Below are 22,767 nucleotides of genomic sequence, written 5' to 3' on the forward strand. Positions count from 1 at the left end.
GCCTGATAGAAGATATCACAACGTTTTACATACCGGTAAGAACTATAACTGAACATTTGAGTAGTGAAGCATTTAGCTCTTTTTTTTTTTTTTTTAGAAAAGAGTCAATGAAGAGTTATGTAATTTACACACTTATTTAGGAAAAGTGATCCTTTTTATAATGCCTAGTCTTTAATTAAAAAAAAAAATGTTACCTTGTGTACTTACCCGAACTGTCTGCCTAAGGCTATGATTATTGATGTTGATCAGACACTTTTGAACCCTTTTATTAGATGCTTTTTTACGACTGTGACTGTGTCTTTTGAACATATATTTCCTGCCTCTATTTATGTATGTCAGACACATTAGCTTGAGTTTAGCGTCAAGCGCGTTTCTCCATGCAAGTTATGTTATTATGAAATTCTATTGCTAGTAGAGCTTATTGTAGTAATTTGTACTTTATGCTATTACTTTAACAAAGAAACACACGTTAAAGATAAATTAAATTTGCACTTTACATGGTTACAGATATTTAACAGGTGAATACAAATGCTACGATTTTTCTTTTTTCTCCTGTGTGCGTCTCCTTGTCTGCTGACACAAACTACAGAGAGGTGAGATATGTTAGCTCTTCTTGACTTATTAACCACGTGTTTCTGTATTCTACTCTCCGTATAGATTAGCATAGTCCACTCTTCACATCTATAAGATAAATACTGTAGTTACTACGAAAGATTTTACAGGTTATACTTTGTAGTAAACCTGATTTTATTATTCTCGCCAATGAAAATTAAAGAGTGATGGGTCCTATACAGGTTATATTTTTAGGGTTAAGGGCTTGTAATGTAATTTAAGGCTTGTTCAACAACTGCATTTTCAATACCTTTTTGTTATGTTTCTGTTTATTTTATTAATTTTTTTTTGGTATATGTATCCGGCAAGACATTAACAGTCTTTGTTCAACTTAAAACAAAAAAAAAAAAGAATAATGCTAGTTAATAACATAAAATTATTAATAATTTTCACAAGTGGAAAGTCTGGATGTCCTGGCAACTCTAGCAAGCCACACGACTGGTCGACGGGAAGATGTGTGACTGACGAGGAGTGTGATGACACAAACGCTGTGTGCTACATGAACAAGTGTCGATGTCGACCAGGATTTTTTTTCTCAGAGAATTATTACATTTGTTCTGCCAGTGAGTGGACAATTTTAATCATGTGATATGGCTGACCGCAAGAAAAAACTTTGTTTTCATCTCAAAAATGATTTTGTAGATTTTTCGCGTTCTTAAAGAAATAATTTTTAAAACCAAATATCCACCTATAACCAAATTCAATAAACTAATATAAACACCTCTAGTCAGACTGAGTAAGAAAGAAGAAAGCATAAAAGAATACAACTGGGAAAAGAGATAGACAGCATGATTAATTTGTTTACTTTAATCTTAGTGTGGATTTAAATACGTCAGAATGAGGAGCTCTTTGTTGAATATTAAAAATGTTTTCTAAATATTTGTTGATCACAGTTGTTTATATTAGCATGCAGCACAGTAGACTTGCACAACACCTTCATGGAATATCCAAACAGCGGTTTATGGGGTCACAGTCTTGAGGTCAGGGATGGACTATGTTTGGAAGACTGCAAGAAACTGTGTCTGAATACTAAACGTTGCCTCACCTTTGATTTTAGAGGTTTGTATGAATAAAATCTTTGAATTGTAGACATACTTCAGTAGTAATTGAAATCGAAGGATGCTACAGACTTAAATTTAGAGTTATCTGTATGTGTCTTCTGCTCTCTCTCTTTCCTTGTTATTTTATTATTAATACGCTTTATAAATATTTTTTTATAATCAGTGGTACGAAACAGCATTAATATTAGATAAGTCAATATATCGTGCGTTTGTATTTCATTTTTTACAATACGTATAGTCTTAAAAAAAGAAAACAGAAAAATACTTCAAAGCATTACAAATTTACAAACATTTTCTAAAACTCCTTTGTTGCAAAAATAGATATTGAGTACATTTAATCAGGATCAAACAAATTATGTGATATTGCGTGGAAATAAGACATCTCTCGCATGAAAACACATTTGATAGTTGTTTGTTTATTTCAGGAGAAATATGCAGTGTTATAATTACTAGTTAGGTGAAAGGATGTTAGAGATTGAGAAAAGAAACACCGGAAACCGTATGATCTAAATAACATTTTTAACTGCTGGCCCTACAAACACGACTCACATACAAACAAGACTACACCTGAATCCACTATCATTTTTATCATTGCAAGGAAGTGTGATTCTAATACACTGCCTTAAGAGATAAACTTTAATTTACTATTATCTTACAAAACTACATCTCAGGAAGATTTTCGTTTTACTTCCGGGTCGGATGTATGATTCAATGAAAATAAAAAATACAATATAGAGCAAAAATCAGCTAATAAATTTGTTTGACTTTTACGTAACGATCCTGTACTTTAATGATTTACCATACAAGAAATTACTAAGCCAAGTCATAATAATCAATGATAATGGAAATTTAGTCATGCATAATAAATGGTACTGTTCAAGTAGGCTCTTTTTTTACTTGAATAAGTGTACTAAACCTACCTAAAACTTGTATTAGTGTTCACCATTTTAGAACTTCTTACACAGTTTTATTTGCATGAACGTTTGATAAAACATACTTTATGTAGCCAAGAGACCTTTGAGAACGTCCCTTAGCTCATCACATTAAGAAACAAACAAACACAGAACTCTAGCATCAGGATTTTAGACTTGCAAAACTGAAGCTCCCCAACACGAATGGATAAAACAGCTTTCGTTATACTCATTGTACAATTAATGCCTTGAAGGCAAGCTTCCAAAAACACAAAAGTAGAATTAAAACTACATTCCGCGCGTTTACACGCATGATTAATAGACTAATGTTTTTATACATGTTAAGATAACTCGCTTTTAGTTTTCTCTATAGTGTTTGTATTATATTCATTTATGGTTCATTTTTACCTCTCGTTTCAGCCGTACGAGGGCTCTGTGTGCTGCATGACGTCACGGCGCGTGAGTCGCCATCAGAGTGGTATCCTAAGACGAGTAAAGGGTGGACACACTACCAGAGATCCTGCAGATCAAATTTCGCCTCATACCCAGACTGGTACAACTTGCTGTGTAACAACAAACTGGACTGTCCTGACCCCTACAGTCAGTGTTTGACAGGCAGATGTGTCTGTCCTTCTGGTACAATCGTCAGTGAGAACAAGGTTACGTGTCGTCCTCCAGGCAAGTAAAAAGAAAATTAACATGTATTAGAATTGTGAGTAGTAATCCGATTTTCCACAAAACAAAATATAGCCCAAAATGTGTTTAGTTAGTGTGCAGCAAAGCAATGGTTTTCTTTCCCTTTCCATACTCGCCACCTACCCACTACTGAATGCTTTTAAACTTAAACTGAAAACACACCTCTTCCGTAAACATTACTCCCTTTTTTGCTCGTGCTGATCATGATACTTTCAAATCTCGGTTTTTATTTCTCTTGTCGTTTTCTGTTAGTGTTTTTATTCACCAGCAACACAGTTCTTTTTTTTTCTCATTTAGTTATTTCTTTTCCTGTCCCTCGTATACTGTCCATGTCTCGTTCCTGTTCTTAAGCGCCACGAACATGCTCCTGAAGAGTGTAAGTTTGCGCTTTACAATTCTTGTATTTATTATTATTAAATTATCGATGCCGTCAACTGTTATGTCTTTTTCAAATACAAATACTTTACTTTACACACGGAGAATGACAAAGGACAGATGTTAGTTCTCTCGACTACTTTTTCTTTCTTGTGTCGGAAACATTTATCAAGATCGATCAGAAAAAAGTTTGCACTTTTACTAGTAATTCTTGTAAATATTTACACATAGTGGAGGGGATCTACGTTAGTGGGTCAGAGAGTGGCTCTTGGATATCAAAAAAAGGAATACCTAACTGGAATCGATAAGTAATTAACTACACAGGTATACTGAGTCGAGTAAATCATACCCAGTCTCTTTGTACAGCAGCTGAAGGAGACGGTGGCGAAGTGTATTCCCAATCCTTCAGATTGCAACATGGTGAGGAGTGGTTGACGTGTTTTAGTCTTTTCCTTGACTATTGCACGATGAGCCACTTTAGTTGTTATAATCATTACAGTACTGAAAGTTACTTAGATATTTTTTCTATTATTGAGGTTTTTTGTTGCCCACCTTATACAAATTTCTTACAAGTGAAATGCTTTTTATGTGTAAAAGAAGAGTCATGCCGAAAGTGGCAGGAGAATGGAGGGAAGACTGGTGTTCACTACATTCAGATGACAGACAACAAGGAGAACCTGACAGTGTGGTGTGACATGGACTCTGGCAGTGGTGGTTGGCTGGTACATGTGTTTGTGTTTGTCAGTGTCAATGACTCTGGTAGCGACTCTTCTGCACACTGCACACTGCTCACACGAGTGTGACCCCACTAATACCCAGGGTCACACACGGACAGTTCGTAGTAGTAAAGTTATTTCTCTTCCATTTGTTATAACACTACTGACACAAAGTATTAGAGAAAAATATTTCATTTCTTTTTTAAACGTATTTGTCTGTGGGTTTTAATGTCCGGCATGTAAGATTCACATTCGACAATACTTCGGTTACCACGATCACTTGCGTGTGTTGGTTTGTTGCAAATTTCATTCTTTCATTTATAATCGAGAACACTACGTTTGACAGGGAGTTTGAATGATGTTATTTGCGTCGTTTTTTTTTACCCTTTGGTAGACTGTGTATCCCAATGTTTAGTCATAACTACTTAAAGTCACGTAATGTTACACTTATTTCATTAGCAAAAACTAATTTATATGTTTACATGAATGTCAGCTCTACTATATGTTTACATACTTTACCGTTACCAGGAGATGTTGTTGTGCCTTAAAAAGTGGTTATGACCACAGCTGATAAAACTCCTTAACTAAATGTAATCAATCATTCTCTATCATTAGTTTCCGATCCTATTACTGTATTTTAGTATCCGTGGTAACAACTGATGGACTTGTGTGTGATGGTCAGGTTATCCAGAGACGTCGCGATGGTTCAGTTGACTTCTACAGGAACTGGGTGGACTATGAAAACGGCTTCGGTGACGTCAGTGGGGAGTTCTGGCTGGGTGAGGGTGTTTCTCTCCCATTCGCTGGCGTTACATTCTTTGCTATTGCATATTTATCACCTAAATGTAAAACATAGGTTTTAGCCAGGTATTTTATTGTACTTTGTCTTTTACAATCGTATCTCCCTCTCTCTCCCTCTGTAAAGAAACATCTTTCTTTATCAAGAGTACAGATCTGTTCCATTCCTGAATCTTCATCCAGACATAGGTTACATGTTTGGTCAGGCATATGTTTTTTCTATAGTTTCTGACATTTATGTATAATTGATTGTCGGCGTGTTTTTTGTTTTTCGGACCCAGTGCCTGGTGGACGTGTCCACATGGGCAATATGCTGTAAAATTATTATTATCAGTAGTAGAAGCTGGAAGTAGTGGAAGTAGTAGTTCTATACAGACTTAGATACGAAGTCAATAAAGTGAAGCACTAAGTAATCTTATTCATTGCTCGTTAATTCTTATTACAAAAGCCTAAGAATTATCTCTAAAGTTTCAAATTAGCTTGATAAATGTACTGACTAAGGAGACAATGGTTGACAAAATCTGTAAAGCAAAGTAACATGAGATAACTGCAATGTCTTACCTCAGGCTTGTCCAGGTTGTACAGACTGACCAAAGATAAACCTGTCCGACTGCGTGTTGACCTCAGGGAGGTGAATGGCGAGAGTCACTATGCTGAGTATTCATCATTCAGTGTGGGTGGTCCTGAGACAAACTACAGACTGAACGTGTCCGGCTACTCGGGTAATGCAGGTACGTGAACACTGATTAGTAAAATAAAGACATAGATTAACTGACAGGCTGTCTGGCTGGTTAAGGTATGAGGGGATCACTAGATATGTTAACGTGTAGGAGTGCGTGAAAGTGCGTAGATGTGTTAGTGGGTGAGAGCGTCTCCTACCGAACGCTTTTTGTTTGATGTTGCAATGTGCCCACCAAAAGATGTAACTTGCTTTCGAGAGGGTTGACCAAATGATTACACCCATCATGCCTACATTAACTATAAAAAGGATGCACTCAAATCGCCTTCCAATGATGTTATCAGTATCCAACTCAGGTTGGCACTTGACGAGTATCAGCGAACCTACATAATAAAACTCCATGTCACACCGAGAGTAAAACAGCCTTGTAGTTAAACAAAACAAATATCAGACGGATGCAAATTTTATTCTATGTAAAGTTTATTCGCCAATATCTTAAAAACAAAATGGTAAAATCAAACAAGTCTTGGTCGGGTCTTCCGTGATCTAAAACTGAAAAAAATATCTTAAATTTCTTTTTAATATTTTTTTTACAAAAATTACCAAATTCTATTAAAAAATTTTTGAACGTTATGTTAACATACCTGTAACATGCGGTACTCGGTAATAAGAGTAGTATACCTCGGTGTGGTAGGTAACATGTGTAAGCTTAATTTTTGCTGCAGGGCTGTCTTAGTGTGACTAGTATGTAAATGTTTGTTAAAAGACTGTCTAAATAGAGCAATGGTGTATTGGTAGTATTTTCTGTAGGTTGTCAAATGGACTAGAATTGTTTGTTGCTTTATTGTCATATGTAGTGTGTGGCTCCGTCATAATTAGTAACACAAACATAACTAAAAAGAATCACTAGTAACATTTTTAACACCGATAATATGTGTGTTGTGGAGCTTAGTGTTTCCAATGCAATCTTATTAAAGCTTGTGTGTGTGTTTGTTTACAGGTGACAGCATGGAGTATCACAGCACCCTGAGTTTTTCAACGTATGACCGAGACAACGACAAGGACTCTAACAACTGTGCCGCTCTGTTTCACGGCGCCTGGTGGTACAAGACGTGTCACTACGCTAACCTCAACGGCCTGTACAAGGCTGACGGGGTCGTGGGAGGTGACGGCATCAGCTGGCATCGCGCCCATATCGACTACAGGAGCTTCACGTTCAGCGAGATGAAACTCAAACCAGCCTAACATCGCCTTGTCTCCTGTACTCTCACTGTTTAACCCCCAAAGTCTACTATTCACCGCAGTTTACTTGTAGTTTGAATTACTACTTTGATGATGATGATGATGTTAATTACTGTCTTTTATTGAAATAAAATTACGCAACTGTTGATCTTGACTTTATATGAATAAACATGGCGCGTGATTAACCAAAACGTCACCTACTTTCAGACAACAAAATACCTGATTGGTTGGTTTTTTCAGTCTTTAAAGGAAATTAATCCATAGAGGAATAATTCCTACAGGTTACAGTGCTGCCTGCCTTATATATTCATTGATTTACGCACAGGTTACAAATTCAAACTCTAGTGTGGTTACAGTGGTTATTCGCCAACACCTGATCGGTATTTTTTTCTCTCTCTCTCCTGTTTTGTGTGCCTTTCTCAGTATTTTTTTCTCTGTCTTTTTCTTTTCGAGTAGGTACATTTAAGAGGAACGACTGGATAATTATTGTCAAAACCAAAAATGCTTTACTCGTAGGTCAAAAATTTTGAACATAAGGAAAGAAGAGGACACTAGGTATTACCGCTTGCAATATTACACCAAGTTAGTTCAAATGGTGTTTAGTGCTTTAAGCTTTTACATTCTACAACACCATTAGGTGCATTTCTAAATCACATAGATGTTGTTACGACACACCTTTACCTTTTGTATTCTTTGTTTACTTCCTTTTTATGTTTTCATTTAATAATAATACTAGTAATGAAAATATTACATCTAATACACACATGTAAAAAAAAAACATTTTAAAATATTTTTTTTTTAACTCAAGCGTACAAACAACAGACGCTGAGTAAAGTCGACACGAACCTGGCGATGCTATCACGCTCCTTCTGTTTTTCTTATCTCTCTCTGTCTTTTCAGACTTTACCACCTAAAATCAGGACTCCAAACACATCTAGTTTAAAATTCGTGATTGTGGGCAGACACCATCGATTTAACGCAAACATCCATTGTTAACAATAAATTAGAAGGCTAATATGTTAATCATTCGCTTATAAATATTCCAAGTCAATAGGCATCGGTTGTTGTACGTTTTTCAATTTGTTTTAGATACATTTGTTTTCTAGTTAATTAGTAATTCAGCTCCCTTTCCTTGAGACGAGGGCTAAATGTAGAAAAGCATAACTGAGTTTATTTTGTTACCTTCTTAATTGTTTATTTGTTTCTCTGCGCTGACTCCCTGTCAGTCTTTTTTTTTTGTTCCTTTTCACTCGCCACACACTTTGCGGATTCATATAGAAATTCAAGGGAAAGCTAGAAACGTCTTTAGTAACTCACTCATACACACACCACAAAGGTTAAATCGGGGCGAGTCAAAGTCACCCGCTGAGGGTTTACCTGTAACATCAGGGTTCAAACACTCACCTGTCATCACTCTCGTGAAAAGCTCTGGGTTCAGCTCTCGTCTGGAGCCTCTGTATGTGACATCTATTCCCACAGCTAGGCATCGGGAAGTTTTATGTGGTGCTGTGATTCCCCCCTCCCCATACATCACTCATTATTTTAGTTATTTTTTTAGAATTAGAGCGTATTGAAAATGATTGCAACACATTTTAAGAAAGACAAGTAAACCACTGTGTACGCAGTTATGTCGCTGCGCAGCTGAACGCCAATATTTTTAGGGGCAAAAAAAGTGACTTTGCCTGGTGATCTCATCCTTTATAATTATATGCAACCATTTAAAAAAAAAAATTATAATGACTACCTAAAGTATATGTCTAATAGGTAAAGAGGCAAAACTCTTCCATGCTTAAGTATTATTGCACAGTAGTTTTCTCCCTTGATCTAGAGCTCATCTGCGCATTAATCTCTACACGGGCGTAGAGATTTAAAAAAAATAGTTATTACAAGCGACAGGATGCAGATATTACTATAAACTATCAAATTCTTTTTAAACCTACATTTTTCTCCAATATAGTGATATTAAAGGGGACTAGAACATATGAAAGAAAAACACAGCAAAGCATTACTTGAATGAGAGAAGTGTCGCCGTCTAAAGCATTGCTAAATTTACCACCAGCTCCATTTTACTTCCCAGTCCAGAGGCGATACAATTTTTAATACATAACATCTGATTCTTTCTAATTTATATCTTTATTCAGTCATAAAGATGACATATAACGTCATTTCACAAAAAAACCCTCTCCATCCCATCTTTAAGCTGCTGCCCTCGTAAGGTGCTACAAAGTGCTACGTTTGCGATAACCTGTCTACTATACATACATGGGTCGTCAAAATGGCCGCTCCTCGTTGTGCGACGTCTGCAGCTCTCTCAACTCGAATTCGCATTTTCTTCATTTTTCATCGTTTTTCGTCTGTCCCTGTGTCGGGCGGTTCGTTGAGTGATAGACTTGGGTATCGAACTGTGTGTAGTGATGATGATCCTACGCTCCAGGGCAAATGTTTGCAACGCGTTACAGTGCATCGCAGATGTGACACAAAATCCCGACTCGATTTGTCCTGATGCTCCTAAGTTTATTTTCGGAGATTTTGGAATGAATGAGACATAAATAGTTTTGTGCATGCAATTATGAATTTTTATTTTAATCGAGCTGACACAGAATTGCCCTCTGGGACAAATAAAGTCTTATCTTACCTTATTGCTTTAACAAGCAGCAGACTCAGCATCAAGCAGACGACGCGTGACGTAGCATGGACATGACGTCAGGCGTTCCTACAGTCAGCGACAAAAGGCCTTGACCTTTCCCTTTGCAAACCAGATAAAAATAGCCTGGAATATGACGTCAGACGTCGTCTGCTGTCAGCCTTTCTATTGCTGGTGCGTCCTCATCACTGAAGGAAATACAAACTATCTGCTTCGAACCATCGAAGTAAGATGGATTAGGGTTAGAGTGAAAGAAACGGAGAGAGAGAGAGAGACTTTGCTTTGTGGTTTACTAGAGACAGACATTTTAAGGTCTATAATCTGTAAAAGTTATTTCCCTTCTCCAAATAAAACCCTACACCAAAAATACTTCTTGACTTTGGCTCTGAATTACCTGTGAATAATCTGTTGATGTCAAAATTAAATTTCAAGCAACACGGTGCCAATTTTGTCTTGTATATATCTTTTGGATTAGCATCAACGTGTTAAGAAAGATATAAGTCGTGAACATAATTACAGTCTCGTAGCTGACGTTGTATATATATATTATTCAAAGCTTGATTCATATAACACATAATCTTCAGTATATAATTCAATACATTAAGTACATTGGAAGCTTTGACATCCGTTTACAGACGTCAACATAGATATTTGATAAAATTTCAATAAAACGAGGAAGTGAAAGCTAGAACTCGTTGAAATAAGGTTTAGGGCCTGTCACTAGGATACTTGTAGCCGCGATAGCTTAGTTTGTAATATGGCGGGTGACTGGCAACCAGTCAAAAAAACAAAAACAAAAAAAAAAAAAACATGGAGGTGGAGGGAGGACTTGACTGGTTTTATTTTTCCGTAATATCTGGTGTCTATCAGTAGTGAGGGATGTAGAGTGTAACTAAGACTATCAAAACATTGCAGGTAAACACACGCCTACCTGACTTTCAGCAGCGGTAAGGTGCTTAGCGAGTGGGACATGCGTTATCTGTTCCTTGTGTAACAAACGTTTGACAACTGTTTAATCATGGATTTAAATTAACATTAAGACTACTTGTATTTGGGAACTTTTTATTAAAAGGGCAACCTGTTGTTTCCATATTGCAAACGCCTTTAATGAGATCGGTCGTCGTATCACATTTTATTATTGTGGTTTTAGAATAACACGTGTTTAAATATTGTGTTTACCTTAATGTTGTTTGTATTACTCACTGTGACTATGATAAACACCGCCTGGAGAATTCACACTCCGTGATTAGAGAATATTACTAAAGGTATGTTATGAATGTAGACATGAGTTTAACAGCTAAATGTCATTTTCCTAAGCTCTTTGTGAAAGAGATTCAGTACAGAACGACCCAGGGAGATAAAATGACTGCCATTTGTTGACATTAATAGAAACTAATTCATTACAAACATAAATGAGATTAAACACTATGAAAACTTTGTAGGAGACACACGTATACTTTAAAACAGGCATGTGTAAAAATGACTTGTTTTGAGAGCAAAATGTAGACATAAGCTGTTGTGATATAAATTGTAATACTTTTTCTTTTCCTAATAGCTACGTTATCATTAGTAATGATATATCTGTATAAACAAACAGATTTCATCTAAAAATTTTCACATACAGAAAAAAGAAATAATATGTGGCTGGTGTATTCTAACCTGTTGCTTACTATTTACAAAACACATATGAACTGTGAAGTTCCTGTTCCAAGTGACAAGTTATTTACTTACATGAGGACTCGTCACACGTATCTATTATCAGTTACAAAAACATATTTTGCCGCCTGAAAGATTTCTGTCGAAACGCTGAAAGTTGATAGTATAAGTCCTTGTCGAGATCAGTCTCACGACACAGCGGCAATAAAACCCAATGACAACACGAGTGAGAGAACACGTGACGACACAAGAGACAGAGTGAAAACAGTTGGACGATCCGTATTGTAGTGTTTTTCAAAGATTTGAGATAAGGCAATGCCAAAATAACACACACGCCTCAATTTTTTCGCAAAACTTGGATTAAAGGGAATTATAGACAGTGTATTTATGTTGCGGCTAGCATTCGATGTTTCTCATAATGCTCTTGTTTGTCCTCCTTGTCAACAACAGCATATTTTACTCGAATGATGGATGTTAAAAGAAACGATGTCTGCTGTATACGACTAATCCTATCATCAACATTCATAATCAGTCAAAAGGTATTTAAGTTGCTAACGATCCTTGGAGTCTGATAGAAAATATCACAACTTTTTGCATAACGGTAAGTAACATAACTGTAAATTTAATTAGCAAACATTCTAGCTCGTTTGTTTAAAATTTATAATAGAGTTGACAAAAAGTTTCAAATTTACGAGATCGCTTAACATAATCTTTTAAAGTAAAATAACAGCTTTTTGATTTGTGTATGCTTGTCTTGTTAAATGTCTTTGTAGTTGCTCATATTTGTATCTGGCAGGACACCAATAGTCTTTAGGACAGGATTGACACAAACAAGCTCTAGAATTATGGTTTATTAATGATGACATATCTAACAATGTTTTGATTTATAAATGGACTTCTTGTAGACAAACCTCTGAGCAAAACACCTGCAAATTCTAATTTATCTTTTTAAATGTCTTCTTTCCCTTTTTCTCAAAGCTGTCAATCTCATTTCCTCAAAACTCATTCTTCCGTCATTGATAATAGCAGTTTTTTAAAATTTGGAAACATGATTTTTAAATAGTTAATTTGTTGACATACTTTAATTGCACAGCTAATACCCAATAACCATTGCGTATTTTGTTTTCAATAAAAAATAGTGTTACCGCTTTAGCTTACTGTGACTTCAATCAAATTCACTTAATTCTGTATAACACCTGTGACATAGAACTAACATGGTTCAATTCCAGTCCGCCTCTATGTTTATTGATGTTGATCAGTCACTCTTTGCATCCTTTTTATGGATGTTTCTTAAGTATCACTGTGTCTTTTGAACATATTTCATGTCTCTATTTCTCTTTGTCAGAGATATTAGCCTGGGTTTTGTGTAAAGTGTCGAGCAGGTTTCTCTACGAAAGTTATTTTATCATAAAATTTTTCTGGTAGCGGAACCTATTGTAGTAATTTAGACTTACTGCTAATACGATCACACAAATGCGATAAATATAAATAACATTTGCACTTTACGTGGTTACAGGTGTTTAACAGGTGAATACAAATGCTACGATTCTTCTTTTTTCTCCTGTGTGTGTCTCCTTGTCTGCTGACACAAACTACAGAGAGGTGAGATGTCTGAGCTCTTCTTCACTTCTCAAGCACGTGTTCTCGTGTTCTTTTCTTCACTTAGATAAGCAGAGTCTACACATCCATAATGAAGACAAATAGTTACTAGGAAAGATTTTACAACTTCTACTTTGTAGTAAACCTGTTTTTACCAATGCCAATGACAATTGACAATGACAATGCTTTATTTAGGAGAGCTGAAATAAGCATGAAAAAGCTTTTTTCCGTTTAACCCTCGCTCTTTAGAGGGAATGAAATTAACTACTTAAATGAAGTAATTAAGATTTATAGAATAATTTGTACTATATATAAAATAAGGTGGATAGGTACAAAAGTGGTGGTTAAGAAAAAAATTGTATTTATTTACAAGGTTTCCTAAAGTTGGGAGGAATCTCTAGAGGCCTCATCTATTTGTCTAGAAAGAATTTAGATAGATGGCGTTGAAAGCAGTTCAGGGAGCTCAATTGCTTACAATGGAGAGGGAGGCTGTTTCATAGCACGCTTCCTGAGTATTTCAAACTTGATTTAAAAAAGGTCTTGTCTAGGAATGGGAATATTCAGTTTTGGAGAGGTTCTACGGTCTTTGGAGGAAAATAGTTGAGACATAGTCTTAGTGAGAGTTTACCCGTCAGTATTTCATACATGAAAATGCATTTATTAACTTTAGGTCTGTCTTTTAGAGAAAGGACGCCAAGAGAGGGATAGACATTCTGGTCTATTTTTGGTTCTAGCAAAAGAGCTTTGATAGCTCGCTTCTCAACACTTGCTAGAAGTTTCATGGAAGCTCCACTAGCGATATAGTCAATGACTGACTGGATGTGGGTGGTATAGAAGAGTTTTCTTGTGTTGTGGGTCTAGGAAATGTTTAATTCTTGACAGCTGGTAGACTTTCTTGGAGATGTTTTTGCTTGTGGTTGAGATGGTAACACTCATGATTTTCTGTACATCCATTATTAACTGAGCGCTGATATGGGTACTTGGAAAAGGGGTGACTAGGTTTGTCTTTTTTGTCTGGTTGTTAGAAGCATGACTTGACTTCAGTTTTCTGTGGTTTGAGTGAAATGTGGTTTGAATCAGTCCAAGCCTGAATCTCGTTTAATGAAAATCAAAGAGTGATGACTACTATACAGGTCTATTTTATTTAGAGGGAAGGTTGTTACATAATTTACAAGCTTGTTAAACAAATGCATTTTCAATGGCTTTCCGTTTTGTTTTTCTGTATGTTTTGTTAATTTTTTTCTAAAATATCTATCAGGTAGGGCATCAACAGTCTTTGTTAAATTTGAAACGAAAAATAAATCATGCTAATTAATAACATAAAATTATTCATAACTTTCAAAAGTGAAAAGTCTAGACACCACGGCAACTCTAGCAAGCCACACGACTGGTCGACATCAAGCTGTGTGACTGACGAGGAGTGCGATAACACAAACGCTGTGTGCTACGTGAACAAGTGTCGATGTCGACCAGGATTGTTTTTCTCAGCGACTTATTACATTTGTTCTGCCAGTGAGTGGACAATTTAATCGCATGATATGGCTGTCGACAAGAAAACAATCTTTGTTTTCGCATCGAAAATGCTTTTGTATGAATTTCACTTTCTTGAAGGAATAACCAAGTACCAACCTCTAAACAGATTAAATAAAATAACATAAACAACTCTACTCAGATTGTATAAAAAAGAAGAAAAAAACAGAAGAAAACAAATTTGTTCACTTTATTCTTAGTGTTGTTTTAACTATGTCAGACCGTAAAACTTTTCATTTAAATTTAATTTCTTCTGTAAATACTTGTTGATCAAAGTTTTTTTATATATTAGCATGCAGCACAGAAGACTTGCACAACACCTTCATGGAGTATCCAGACAGCGGTTTAAAGGGTCACATTCTTGAGATCAGGGATGGACTCAGTTTGGAAGACTGCAAGAAACTGTGTCTGAGTACTAAACGTTGCCTCACATTTGATTTTAGAGGTTTGTATGAAAAAAAATTTCAACTGTAAATATACTTCAGCAATATAAATATTCAAATGATGCTGTTTTAGATAGAATTTCTACAGTCTTTAATTTCGAGTTTGCTTCATGTGTCTTCTGCTCTCTCTATCTCCGTTTTTTTTTAGTATTACAACGCTTAATAATTATAGTCATGGGTACGAAAGGGCATAAATAGTAGTTATGTCGAGATATTGTGCGTTTGTATTTAATTTTTTGCAATATGGATAGTCTTAAAAACGACAATTTTAAAACATAAAAATTCTTTGAAGCATAATAAAGTTACAAACAAGTTCTAAAAAGCATTTGTTAGAAAAGAGATATCAAGTACATTTAATTAGTATCAAACAAATTATGTTATATTGCATGAAAATAAGAAATCGCGCTCGTGCAAACACATTAGATAGCTGAATTGTTTGTTTCTGGAGAAATATGTAAAGTTCTAATTACTAGTAAGGTTAAAGAATTTCAGAAATAGGGAAAAGGAAAACAGGACTCTGTTTTATATGAACAACATTTCCAACTTCTGGCCCTACAAACAGGACTCAGATACAGACAATTCCCGAATCCAGTACCAACTTTTATCATTGCACAGAAGTATAATTCCATTACACTACCTTTTGAGAGAAAGTTTTGTTTCACTACAGTCTTACAAAACTAAATCATAAGGAGTTTTTTACTTTTGGGTCACATGTATCAATGACTGAAAATAATAAATACAAAAATAGAGCAATCATCAGCTTACAAATCTGTTTGACTTTGGTGTACATAGTTTTAGTTACATCAACATTTAATGAAACATACTTTATGTAGGCAAGAGACCTTTTAAGCACGTCCCTCAGCTCTGCACACTGAGAAACAAAAACATAGAGAACTGTAGCATCAGGATTCAGGACTAGCAAAATTTGGGCTCCCCAACACGAATGGATAAAACAGCTCCCTATATAATCATTCTAAAATCAATGTCTTGAAGGAAAGCTTACAGGAACATAAAAGGAGAATTAAAACTGCATCCCACACATTTTGTCAACACGCTTGAGTAATAGACCTTTTGATACATGTTACGAAAACTTGCTTTTAGTCTTGTCTAAATTATTTATATCACATTCAGTTTGGGTTCATGTCTTACCTACAGATTCAGCCGTACGAGGGCTCTGTGTTCTGCATGACGTCACGGCGCGTGAGTCGCCCTCAGAGTGGTATCCTAAGACGGGTAAAGGGTGGACCCACTACCAGAGATCCTGTCTTACAAAGTTCGCCTCATACCCAGTCTGGTACAACTTATTGTGTTACAACGACCTGGACTGTCCTGACCCCTACAGTCAGTGTTTGACAGGCAGATGTGTCTGTTCTTCTGGTAAAGTCTTCAGCAAAAACGAGGCTTCGTGTCGTCTTAGAGGTCAGTCAGAAGACAAGTAAAATGTATTACAATTGTGAGCAGTATTCAGATTTTCCACGTAATAACATATGGCCACATGATGTTTAGTCATTCTGCTACAAGATAATAATCTCTCTTTCCATTTCTGCCACCTACCCAGTATGGACTCCTTTACACGTGCACTGAAAACACACCTCTTCGGTAAACATTACTACTAACAACCTTAGATAATCTAAGTCTTTTTTCACACCCGTCCTTCATCGCCTTTATCACGAACCTCTCAGTTTTTGTTTTTTTTTATTTTCTCTTTGCATTTTTATGTTTTACTTGTTTTAGTCATCACTAGTACTGCTGTTTATTTATTTTTTTTTTGTTCATATTTTATTTCTTTGTTTTCCCGTGCCTTGTTTGCCATTCATGTCTTGTTCTTGTTCTTAAGGGCTAAGAGAATGATAGAAAGATGTAAGATTCTCCTAAAATTTATATATCTGCTTTTTAAAGCTGACTCATTCAGTGTTTATTCATGTCCACGAGCTAACTATTTTGCTTGTGCGAATAATGTCATTCCCGATTTTTCGGCCAGAGTCATTAACATCTAATTACTGATTGAAATAGCTTGATGTTAGGAAAGCAAACATCCGGAGAATGGTTCAGCTCTAATCTTACTTTCATCTATATTTCATTTAGTCATTAAATGCACCTCTACACACGGTGAATGACAAAGGACAGATGTCAGTTGTCTCGACTACTTTGTCTTGCTTGTGTCGGAGACACTTCGATAAAAAAAATAAGTTTGCGCTATTACTAATAATTCTTGTACATAATAATTTATACATAGTAGACGCGATTAACATAAACTGGTAAGATACTGGCTCATGGATACGAAAAAAAGACAAATACCTAACTGGAATCGATAAGTAATTAACTTCACAGGTATACTGAGTGGAGGTGTAGGTAATCATATCCAGTGTCTCTGTACAGCAGCTGAAGGACATAATGATGAAGAGTATATCCAATCCTTTAAATTGCAACATAATGAGGGTCGGTTGAAATGTTTTCATTCTTTTCCTTGACGGTTTCAGGATGAGCCACTTTCAGTTTTAGGATCATTATTGTAGTAATAATTACTCAGATGCTTGTTTCTATCATTTAGGTTATTATGTTGCTCATCTTATACAAATTTATTACAAACCAAATGATTTTTGTATGTGTAAAAGGAGAGTCATGCCAAACCTGGCAGGAAAACGGAGGAAAGACTGGTGTTTACTCCATTCAGCCTGCAGACAACAAGGAGAACCTGACAGTGTGGTGTGACATGGACTCTGGCGACGGTGGTTGGCTGGTACATGTGTTTGTGTTTGTCAGTGTGTACGACTCAGGTGTTCGTGTTTGTCAGTGTGTATGACTCAGGTAGCGACTCTCCTGCTAACAAGTGTGACCTCACTAACACCCAGGGTAACACACTGACAGTTCGTAGAATCAAAGAATTTGTTTCTTCCTTATCTTATAACACTACTGAGACAAAGTAGGAGAACATTAATTCTTTTTCAGAGGTGTCTGTCTCTGTGTTGTACATTCCGGCATGTGTGGTTGACATTAGACAAGTCTTAGATTATCGCCCTGGCGTGCTTGTGTTGGTTGTTTACAAATTTCTTACATAGTTAATAGAGATCACTATGCTTGGCAGGGAGTTTGATAGATGTTATTGGCAGCGTTTACTTTGTAACCTTTTGGCTTAATGTGTATACCAATGTTTAATCATAACAACTTAAAGACACGTAATTTTAAACATACTTTAGTAGAATCAACGAATGGTATATGTTCACATGAATGTCAGCTTTATTACATGTTTACATACTTTACCATTACCTGGAGATGTTGTGCCTTCAAAAAGTGATTATGACCACAGCTGATCAAACTCCTTAACTAAATATGTAATCAATTATCCTCTGTAATTAGTGTCTGATCCTATTTTTGGATTTTAGTATCCATTGTAAATACTGATGGACTTGTGTGTGATGGTCAGGTTTTCCAAAGACGTCGTGATGGTTCAGTTGACTTCTACAGGAACTGGACAGACTATGAAAACGGTTTCGGTGACGTCACTGGGGAGTTCTGGCTGGGTGAGGGTGTTTCTCTCCCATTCTCTTGCGTTATATTCTTTGCTATTGCATATTGATCATCTCCTCATTTAGTATTTGATGTAAAAAATATGTGTTATGTTTTTAACAACATCTGATCTCCTACTTTCTCTAAACAAACACCTTGCTTTATCAAAAGTTATCTTCCCTTCATAAATCTTCATCCAGATATATTATATGTTTGCTCAGGCATATGTTTTTGTATAGTTTCTGATGTTTATGAATGACTGACTGCCAGTCTGTTTATTGTCTTTCGCACCCAGTCCCTGGAGCACTTGTCTACATGGGCAACATGGTGTAAAATAATTTTTAGTAGTACCAAAAGTAGTAGCAGTAGTGGAAGTAGTAGTAGTAGTAGTGCAAGTAGTAGTAGTATACAGACTTTCATAAGAAGTAAATAAAGTAATGTACTAAGAGATCTTATTAGCTGTTCGTAAATTCTTGTGACAAAAGCCTAAGAATTATCTCAAAAGTTTAAAATTGGCCTGATTAAGGTACTGACCTACAAGACTACTGTGGTTCACGAAATCTCTTAAGCAAGATAAAGACAAATATTTCACTGTCAGGGTTATCCGTTAACTTAAGATAATTGTAATGTCTTACCTCAGGCTTGTCCAGGTTGTACAGACTGACCAAAGATAAACCTGTCCGACTGCGTGTTGACCTCAGGGAGGTGAATGGCGAGAGTCACTATGCTGAGTATTCATCATTCAGTGTGGGTGGTCCTGAGACAAACTACAGACTGAATGTGTCCGGCTACTCGGGTACCGCAGGTATGTGACCACTGAACAGTAAGATAAAGACGTAGATTGACTGGCAGGCTGTCATGGTGGATGAGGTATGAGGGGATCACTATATACGTTAGTGTAGGTGGGCATGACAGTGCGTAGATGTGTGCGTGGGTGAGACCGTCTCCTCCTACCCAACGCTTTTCGTTTGATGTAGCAGAGCAAGTGAGTGGATCCATTAAAAACAGTACAAAGTTTTCCATAGGATTTTTTGGTGAAATTTGTAGAAATCTGACATATTTTTCAGTGTTTTTTTGGCTTCAATTTTGGTCTTGACTAGATTTGTAGTAGTGTGAGAAAGTATGGTATCTCTGTCATTCCATTCCCCAAATAATATGGCTATAAGCTCAGATGTCAAGTTGTGTGCAAAATTACAATAATTTGAAAATACTGTTCTTTTCAGTTTCACAGTATTTAGCGCAAATAAGACTGAAGAGACTGCACAATTTCTCATATCGGGTACCTTCTGTCTTACAACCATTATTTTGGCAAGAGCGCCTGTGACATCAAAAATGCAAATAATGACTATTTATATCTCTTTCCATAGCACACTCTAAGTAAGAGATTGGTGTGTGCACTTAATTTTTCAATGAAGTTTTTACTATCACCGGGTGTTTGTTACAATTTGCAATAAATTTTAGGTCCATCAATGCTTACATTAAAAATCAACCGTCAGCCACAAAGGCTATTGTAAAATACACATCTTCTAATGGTCAATGTAGAGAGTTTTCTCAAATAAACAAAACTATACAATTTGTCTATACTTGGCAAAAGGATCTTGTCTACACAATTCGCTGTCTTAGATAGGGCTGTTTTCGTCTGATGCCTAACAAAAGATTTAACTTGCTCATGAGAGGGATCCCTTAATGAATACAAGGATCATGCCTACATTAACTATAAAAAGGGATGGATACAAATCGACGGCCAATAAGGTTGTCAGTACCTTAAGGCAACTCAGGTTGGGACTTCATGAGTATCATCTAACCTACATTAGCAAAGTTCATGTCACACTTAGAGTAAAACATCCTTGTAGTGGAACAAAAGAAAAAATAACAGACGGATGCAAGTTTTATTCTATGTAAGCTTTATTACCAGTATTTTAAAAACTAAATGGTGAAATCAAACAAGTCTTGGTCGGGTCTTCCGTGATCTAAAAATGAGAAATTTATCTTAGTCTTCTGTTTTACAAAAACAACCAAATTCTATTAAATTAAAGATTTTAATGGTTGTGTTAACATACCTGTAACATGCGGTACTCGGTAATAAGAGAAGTGTACCTCAGTGTGGTAGTTATGATGTGTACACTTAACTTTTGCTGCAGGGCTGTCTTAGTGTGACTATAATTTAAATGTTCTTTATAGACTTTCTTAATAGGGCAATGGTGTGTTGATATTATTATCTGTAGGTTTGTCTTAAGATGGACTAGAATTGTTTTCTGCTTTATTATTATATGTAGTGCGTGGCTTCGTCATAATGAGCAACACAGACATAGCTAATAAGAATTAATAGCCACATCTTGTAGACTGATATTATGTGTGTTGTAGAGCTTCGTAATGCCAATGCAACCCTACTAAAGGTTGGGTTGCATGTGTGTGCGTGCGTTTGAATATACACGTGTGTGTCTGTTTACAGGTGACAGCATGGAGTATCAGAACACCCTGAGTTTTACAACCAATGACCGAGACAACGACAAATACCCTGACAACTGTGCCGCTGTGTTTCACGGCGCCTGGTGGTACAACGACTGTCACACCTCTCACCTCAACGGTCTGTACAAGGTTGACGGGGCCGTGGGTTATGATGCCATCATCTGGTATTACGTCCATAACGACTGGAGGAGCTTCACGTTCAGCGAGATGAAACTCAAACCAGCCTAACATCGCCTTGTCTCCTGTACTCTCACTGTTGACACTACTAGTCAGCTATACACAGCAGTTTCATTGTAGTTCGATCGGTTACTTTGATGATGATAACCATGATACTAATTCTTGCCTAACATTGTAATAAAATTGCACAATTGCTTTTCACAGACTTGACTCTCTATGAATAAGTAAATGTGTTTAAAATTTAACCAATAATGATAATATTTGGATTTCAAATATTAATTCTAAGTTAAATTACTAACTCCTCAGATATTAAAAAAATTATATGGATATTTAACATCGTGTTAAAAAGGCAACAATAAACACGTACTTTTTCAAATAATACCGAACGATGATTGCCTTTATAAAACATTGTTTATTGTTTTCATTACATATGGCAGTTATCCATTTTCCGAATTAAAAAAAGTTTCAGTAGACTTTCGTTACTTTTATGTATTGAAACTTTACTGCGTCTGTCTGTTAGACGTATTCAAATAAAAAACAATATCAAATACCAGTATCCTAGAGAAATAATCGACCTTTCAGATTTTCCAAAACTCGCAAAATAAAGAAAAAAACAAAACGCACCCCCCTTTTTTCTTATGTATCATAGTCTCGTTGTCGCAAGTTAATAATCTGTGTGTATGTGTGTGTGTGAAAGACATGGTTAACACTTCAAGTAATAAGAAGTAGGAAAGATAAGAGATACAAAGAGAATTTGTACTATTGCCTCCAAAAAAGCCATTAAGCCACAGCAGACGACGTGTACAGGTGAAATCAGACACAAGCAGGTGACACACTGTTTGTTTACTTGGCTGTCACACCTACACACTGGCAGGGTCTTTGTATTCTATCACATACTTTCCTTTCCTTATCAAGCACTTATATTTAAGAAAGAAAGAATGACTGTTATGCTCTAAGTCCATTAAAATTGTTAATCCTACCCTCACCAGTAGACACGATAATGTAAACAAATTTAATTAAAAACTTAAACCCTAATTGTCTACGAGACTAGTAAGTGTCAACGACTAGATATTTTACTTTCTTCATATGCCGCCATTACCTTTTGCAGTTAAACGAGTCAGACGCTCGCTCACTCATATTGTTAAAGTAATATATATATATTTGCGTGCTCCTTGTTACTGAGGAGAACAAAGAAGTAAGACAGATTAGAGTGAAAACAATGGAGAGAGAAAAAGAGAGACTGTCCTGTGTGGTTTACGAGAGAGAAATTTCAAGGTCTGTAATCTGTAAAAGTTATTTCCCTTCTCCAAATAAAATCCTACACAGAAAATACTTCCTGACGGTGGGTCTGAATAAACCCTCAATAATCAGTTTATGTGAAAATTTAATTTCAAACAACACGATGCCAATTATTTCTTGTATATACCTCTTGCAATGAACATCAACTTGTTAAAAAATACATAAATCGTTAACATAAATGAAACCTCGTTGTATATTTATTTTCATTTTAATCCACGCTTGTTTCAAATAAATATTTTAGTCTTTAGGATATAATATACTACATTAAGTACGTAATAGCTTTGAAAACTCTTTACAGGCATCAACAAAGATATTTGACAAAGTTTTCATAAATTGAGGATGTGAAAACGAGA

The 22,767-nt window shown here is 35.9% G+C and overlaps 1 protein-coding gene across 5 annotated transcripts in view; it reads left to right on the forward strand.

The window, feature by feature from the left end:
* LOC112568915 (ficolin-2-like) overlaps positions 1-22,767 on the forward strand; it is a 127,187-nt gene continuing 104,420 nt past the window's right edge. For 2 of the 5 annotated variants that reach the window (XM_025246479.1, XM_025246482.1), the window contains exons 1-7: positions 1-35; positions 508-593; positions 1,009-1,175; positions 1,519-1,671; positions 3,005-3,262; positions 4,253-4,377; positions 5,054-5,150. In XM_025246479.1, coding sequence (XP_025102264.1) covers positions 529-593; positions 1,009-1,175; positions 1,519-1,671; positions 3,005-3,262; positions 4,253-4,377; positions 5,054-5,150 — 865 coding nt within the window. In that variant the 5' untranslated portion in view covers positions 1-35; positions 508-528. Of the gene's footprint in view, positions 36-507; positions 594-1,008; positions 1,176-1,518; positions 1,672-3,004; positions 3,263-4,252; positions 4,378-5,053; positions 5,151-5,735; positions 5,901-6,848; positions 7,224-11,863; positions 11,992-12,906; positions 12,993-14,334; positions 14,502-14,811; positions 14,965-16,117; positions 16,382-17,577; positions 17,703-18,386; positions 18,484-19,109; positions 19,275-20,921; positions 21,722-22,767 lie in introns of those variants that run through there. The other 3 variants (XM_025246480.1, XM_025246476.1, XM_025246477.1) reach the window with 3 other exon arrangements.

This window comes from Pomacea canaliculata, linkage group LG7 (assembly GCF_003073045.1).
Source record: "Pomacea canaliculata isolate SZHN2017 linkage group LG7, ASM307304v1, whole genome shotgun sequence".
Lineage (NCBI taxonomy): Eukaryota > Metazoa > Mollusca > Gastropoda > Architaenioglossa > Ampullariidae > Pomacea > Pomacea canaliculata.